General features: G+C 41.6%; 1 protein-coding gene across 1 annotated transcript; it reads right to left on the bottom strand.

The window, feature by feature from the left end:
* Window positions 1–951: 951 nt before the first annotated feature.
* LOC147889534 (uncharacterized) lies at window positions 952–4,031 on the bottom strand. Its single transcript, XM_087391514.1, has 9 exons — window positions 3,713–4,031; window positions 3,358–3,562; window positions 3,180–3,270; window positions 2,938–3,074; window positions 2,504–2,747; window positions 2,278–2,382; window positions 1,988–2,170; window positions 1,612–1,816; window positions 952–1,467 (listed from the first exon to the last, which is right to left on the bottom strand). The coding sequence occupies exons 1-9, from the start codon at window positions 3,978–3,980 to the stop codon at window positions 953–955; spliced, it is 1,953 nt and encodes a 650-aa protein (XP_087247640.1). The 5' UTR covers window positions 3,981–4,031; the 3' UTR covers window position 952.
* Window positions 4,032–6,799: the final 2,768 nt, after the last annotated feature.

Here is a 6,799-nt window from a genome sequence, read left to right as displayed (position 1 = left end):
CACATGGATAATACAATGTTCTTGGTTGCATAAACAACTCATTTCTATGTGGGTAATTGAAATCACCACATAGAAAAGATATATTTTTGCTAAATAACTATATAGAAACTTAGAATCCACTTGATTCTCCATATAAAAAGTCACATTTCTTAGAAAAGACCCCACTTCTTATATAGGAAACATAAAATCCACTTCATTCACCATATAGAAAGTCACATTTCCTACATAGCATTGCATGGTCTATATAGGAAATAGGAAATACAAAAGACCTCATTTCCTATATAGATAACATAGAATCAACTTGGTTCTCCACATTAAAGTCAAATTTCCTAGATAACACTACCTTGTCTATATCGGAAAAAGAATTTCCTACATAAAGGGGAGAAAATCGCTCTTCCTATCTAGGAAATATGCTTGAATTTTCTAGTTACCTAGCAATTTCCTATATAGAGATAGGTCCAAAGTCCCTTGTGAATTTTGAGTCCCAATGCTAACAGAATCCGGCAATGTGCAGCGATATGGTCGAGGATAATCTGATCTTTTTGGACTGAGAGGTTGAGGTGAGAGGAGCGAAATAAGAGATCGTAGACGTGAGAGATAGACAGCGCAATGCTTTATCGTATCAAACGATGAATGGCAGACCTTCACGTCAATAGACAATAATCGCATTCCCGAATTCTCAATCAGTACTAGGAGCAGCCGCGTTGTTGCTGGTTACGTTCATGGAGAGCCCAAAAGGATGATCACAGCTTGACGATCCGATATGGTCGAGGATCATGCGATCTTTTTCGACGGAGAGATTGAGGGTGATCCGAGTAACAAAATGAGAGATAGTAGACGTGAAACCTGAACTAGTGATCCGACATTTGCAATGCTTGATTGTATGTGAGACTTCTGAATCAGAAATAATTATGAATGGAAGAACTGCAAAGACAATCGCACTCGCGGACTCTCAATGAGCTCGAGGATCAGCAGTCGCGTTGTTGTTGCTAGTTACGTTCATGGAGAGCCCAAATCCGAACGAGAAAAGTGGATCATAGTTTGGATCTCCCACGTTCATCGGTAGCTGATCGACATTCTTGAACCAAGTTCGTGATAACCTTCCTTGGAAATCGTAGTCCCCAAACAAAACATCCGTGATTCCCTCGCCTTCTGCTCCCGGCAGCCATGCTGCCACAATCGCATCTATTATTGGCACATACGGTTCGAGCACCAGTGGTCTCCCCGATATCAACACCACCACGCATGTCACTGAACCACATACATCCTCTATCGCTTGCACTCCATCCTCTGGTATCGTCAAATTCGTGTTGTCTCCGAAGTATTCCGCGTATGGTTTCTCTCCCACCGCCACTATCGCGTAGTCAAACTCGTTGCTTTGAAGGAATGTTTGGTTTGGAGCTAGCTCATAGACAACCTGAGTTGATGGTCCTACGGTACCGTATACAGCCTGCAAAATTGTTGCTCCTGCAAGCATCGTATCGTATGTGACTTTAGGACGGCATTGCAGTGACTGCTGTAAGCTCAAGTTGCTTCTCAATGAACCCTTTAAATTATGCTTCCTTTTCTAGCCTATTGTTATTAGCTCACTTAAGACATCATGATATGTACCTATATCTGTAATGTTGTTTCCCCCATATCCCTGCCAATCGCCTGTCCATCCTCCACACTGATATCCGAGATTGTTCGCGTGGCTGCCAGCTACAAGTATCTTGGAAGCATTTTTACTTAACGGTAGTACTGGTGTCGTGCCGTTTCCATTTTTTAAGAGAACAAGAGATTTGCGTACAGCCTCCCTCGCAAGCTGTCTGTGTGCCTACACACAATGTCATTTCTTCGTTAGCAATCGTTACTCCGGCTAAAAGAAATAAAGAGATAATCAAATGTTGAGCTTAGGTTGTGGCAAGGCTTGACTGGCTCATAACCGGCACAGGGCCGTAGTTGTGGCGTGTCATCGTAGCCTTAGCGTGGGCTGCAATATACATACCATAGAGCCAACATTGCCCATCAAAGATCTGTTCGTATATGGATATTCGAAGAGCCCAGCAATGAACTTCACTCGGAGAATCCGCGACACAGCGTCGTTAATGCGATCCATGGATATTGTGCCAGCCTGAATTTCAGTTGTGATGTCATTGAGGAAGGATCCTATTTCAAATGGGAGCATGACCTGCAGAAAGTTCATTCTCGTATAAGCATCAACTCATGAGGGAGCTGGTTCCTGAGTCCATATCAGCAGGGAACAAAGCTGTAACGCCTTTTAGGAGTTGAGATTACCATATCAATTCCAGCATTTACGCTCTCATTGACCGAGAGTACATAATTCGATCCTGGAGGGCTAGTAATCCTGTCGATGCCTTCCCAGTCGGAGATGACAAAGCCCTGTTGCGAAGAGAGAACTGATCAAAGCGAAGAATGCAAGCTGGACTCTATGGGACGAAACTGGAAATCAGATTCAGTGTTGGTATTGGGCTATTTTATTTACAACCGTATGGATGCGCACCTGGAAGCCCAGCTGTCCTTTCAAAATATCTGTGATTAGGTATTGGTTTGAGTGCATTTTGATGCCGTTCCAGCTCGAGTAAGAAATCATGACAGAAGATACTCCCTTGCGAATGGCATCGAAGTAGGGCTCCATGTGAATATTAACGAGCTGCTGGTAGCTACAAATGGTATTATTTTCGTCGATGCCATCTACAGTTCCCCCATCTCCTACAAAATGCTTTGCCGTAGCGACGACATTCTGTCTGCAGGCAATCAGATACTCTGCTCACTGTAAGTGGATACTGTTGCTAATTAGCATATTCTGTTTCGTACTCTGTTAATTTGGGTGTAGCTATGCCAGTTCTTAAACAAGTGAAGATTCTTCATTCGTTAATCGCTCTAGTTCAGGGTATAGAAACGTGTAAAAGCAAGGTGTGAGTGTGGCACACTTACTGTCCGACGACGGTAGGATAGTAGGGTGTTGAGGTCTGCCCTTGCAATCCACTGATAATATCTGTCATATTTCTTACGAGATCTGGGTACTCACTGTAACTTTCATAGCATCTACCCCAAAACGGATGCCGGCAAACCTGCGAACAAAACGGACGAAGTCAGGCGTGTTTCATGTAAAGTTAGTTATAAATTACTTTCTAAGAATGGACCCTAGTTTAGCAAATTGAAAAAAGGAAACTTACAGCTATGCACGGCGCAAAGACGTAGGGAATGCCGGTAGCTCGGACTTCCAGTGCCGTTGCAGCCCCGATCCTTTGCACTAGATCAGGCTCCCTGGAGGCCCAGCAGGATGTTAGACGAGTTGCCGCATGTCTATCAGCCGAAGAATAAGGACGGGTCCTATGGTAGTACGCTGATTACCAGGTACATCCGAGACCGATGTTGTGGGGGAAGATTGTAGCACCATAAACGTTGTTGTGGCCGTGCACTGCATCAATTCCGTATATAATTGGTATGCCTAATCGGGTACTCAGGGCTGCCGCTTGGAAGCTGTCTACCATGTTCGCCCAATCAGTGGGAGAGGCTTGAGATGTAGGTGCGCTACCACCTCCACTAAGAACGCTTCCTGGGAGAAAGGACGATCTCAGACACAGATTGTTTCTGGCATACATAGACGAGGATGAAACAACAGTAAAGTCCGAGAGCGAGCGAGCGAGCGAGCGAGCGAGAGAGAGAGAGAGAGAGAGAGAGAGAGAGAGAGAGAGAGAGGCTTTACCGATGAAGTACTGTGTGAGAATGGATTCATTGGCGATGGAGCGCTCTATCTGCATCATTTGGCCGAGTTTTTCATCGAGGGTCATCTGATCGATGAGGTCCTTGACTCGTACTTCGACGGGCTGAGAAGGGTCTTTATAGAGGGGGCGATGGGCGAGGCCGGAGGAAGAGACGAGGAGGAGAGAAGAGAGGAGGAGGAGGAGGAAAAGGAGGAGGAGGGAGGGAGAAGTTGGAAAAGAGATGGGATGGGGTGGTGAGGGAGAAGCCATTGAAGAAGAAGAAGCTGATGAAGACTATGAAGAAGGAGAAGATGGAATTGATGAAAGTATGAGCAATTGAGAGAAGATGAAGATGATGAAGAATATGAAGAAGAAGAAGATGAAGCTATGAAAGCATGAACAATTGAGTGAAGAAGACGGGCGTGATGTGGCTGTGCTAGGCTTGGCTTTGGGCCTGCCTCATTTTCTTCGTTACTCCCTAAGTAGCTCTTACGTGAGTGTTTCGCCCATGTACCTTTCATTATACTTCTCTAGTAAATGTCTAATCAAGTTTTCCACTCCTTTTTGTCTTAGTCACCGACTATAGATTCACGCTCGCCTTTTTACTAATCGCTTTTTCATGAGTATTTGGCCAAAGTCACACTATTAAAGCACTCTCTCCTTTTGCGCTAATCCCTTTTGCATGAGTATTTGGTCAAAGTGACACTATTAAAAGTGCTTTACACTATTAAAAGTTCTTTAGATTACCTTCGTGTACTTAAGATTCATTTAGTTAGAAGTACATTCATTTAGTTAGCATTAGAAGTTAAGGTCTTTAGAATGTATGAAAGTGGGTTCCATTCCATGGTACTCTTAGATTTATTGGCCCTTATCCCTATTTCACCTTTCAACTCCCTTTTCATTCACCTTCCTCTCCCCGTACAATCATTTGCTTATTTCTCTCCCAATTTACTTGACATGTGGTCTTTCCCTTTTACATGTTGTTGGAACATTTTATTTTATTGTTAATTTTTATTACTTTATATTTTCTAAATATAGGACTTAGTGGTTGTGCCACCTCTGTCGTGTTAGTAAGCTTAAGATAATGAATTCTACTAAGTTAAAGATAACCTTAACAACCAAATTACATTGCCATTGGTACCCAAAAAACCAATGGGAATTACCTTCCCATTGGTGCCCACTATTTATACACTAAAGTGGTCTTGACTAAAACCTCACTAAAAATTTCATTATTTTTTCTAGTAGCCCAAGCTCTCCTAATAGTCCAACAAGTCCTCCTCATGCTTGATAGCCTACCCTAGTCAAGCCTCCCTTTGTTGTTCTCATATTCATTGCTTAAATCATCATCATCAAAATTGCATTTGCATCACTGAAGCTCCTATTTTAGTAGCTACTCAATTGAATCATCATGTTCTCTTTTTCCCAATACACAACCTAGGAAGTAAATGCTCCAAAATTCTATACAAATTCTGATCATAATGTAGCTATCTGATTCTCAAATTTTTTTTTTGAAAGAATGTACTTAAGCTAATGTTTGACATGACTCTAGACTTTTGGCCTATGTAACATTACATAGAGTCTCCCATAAGAAATAATTTAGAAAATATTTTGCATTTCAAAGTGGGCGTGTCGGGTGACTCATGTTCCTTTCAAAAGAAAAAGTAGGCAAAAAAAAAAGAGAGCAAAAAAGACAACAGGGTCAAGTCGACAACTTTCCAAAGAAGACTCAGATAGATGTCGGTGATGGAAGCAGAGCAGCTTGGGGACTTCCCCTGCTAGTTCCCAAGAAGGAACCCAAAGAGAGCGAGGAAATGCCTTTGCCTTCACAGGCTGCGGAGGAAGCAGACTTGGAAAGTCCGTAGGTCATAGTTATCTCAACTCCAGAGCAATGGCTCCTGGCCACCCTGGACAAGTAGGCTTTCCAAACCATGCAAATGATATCCAATGGATATGATACTTTGTAAGGGTCTTAAATTATGTATGACTAAGTCCTTCTCAAAGTATCATATCCATCAAACACATGCACATAGTCTAGAATCACACAATGCATATATTTTCATTAGTCATGCAAGATGCATGGTGAAGAACAAGGAAACTGACTTTCCAAACCATGAAAAGGATATACTATGGGTATGATACTTTTTCTAGGCCTTAAAAGAAGTTTCATTTCATTTCTAGGCATAGTATCATGCCCACACAAGGTATGCACAAAGGCTGGAAGCACGCCGACACATATTTCTCATAAATCATGCATGATGCATGGAGAAAAATGAGGAAATAGGATTTCCAAACCATGGAAAATGATAGTAGATGGGTATGATACTTTTCACAGAGCTTAAAGTAAGTGAGGCTAGAAGCACACCAATGCATTTTTGAATGATGCTCTCACTACCGCGACAGCCAAGGATAGAGAGTATAGGGAGAGAGGATAGTGAGAGGTTAGATAGAGAGAGGAGAGAAAGAAGTTAGATTTTAAAACAAGTTTAGGAGAGGAGAGAGAGTCTTGTTGTTCATAGCAGCCAACGATAGAGAGAGATAAGATAGAGAGAATAGGGAGAGAGGATAGAGAGAGGTTAGATAGAGAGAGGAGACTCGAGAGAAGCTAGATTTTAAAAAAAGTCTGAGGGAGGAGAGAGAATCTCACTGCCACCCCGGCAGCCAAGTATAGAGAGAGAATAGATAAGGTAGAGGAGGGAAAAGTTAGATAGAGGAGAGAGAAGTTGGATTTAATAAAAATTTTATATGTTTAAATTTAAATGTTTAAATTCAAACTCTCTCTCTCTCTCTCTCTCTCTCTCTCTCTCTCACACACACACACACACACACACACACACACACACATATCTATGTGTTTATTCGAGCAGTAACCTATATTTTTAAATATATATCCATTAAAAATTATTTAGATTAAAAGTTAAATTATATATATATATATATATTTATTCTTATACTTATGTTAACTTGTCTAGACCACCACGTTAGAATTCAGAAGTATACTTATGCATATTGCTTACTAGATAAGTATTAAAATTATATTTGGATTTAGAAGTTAAATTTAATTTTTACATTTAAACACACACACACACAAA

This window comes from Dipteris shenzhenensis, chromosome 20 (genome assembly GCF_047967505.1).
Source record: "Dipteris shenzhenensis isolate YYH24624 ecotype China chromosome 20, Dip_SZ_1.0, whole genome shotgun sequence".
Lineage (NCBI taxonomy): Eukaryota > Viridiplantae > Streptophyta > Polypodiopsida > Gleicheniales > Dipteridaceae > Dipteris > Dipteris shenzhenensis.
The sequence above is the reverse complement of the archived record's forward strand: the minus strand, read 5'-3'. Positions and strand labels throughout refer to the sequence as shown.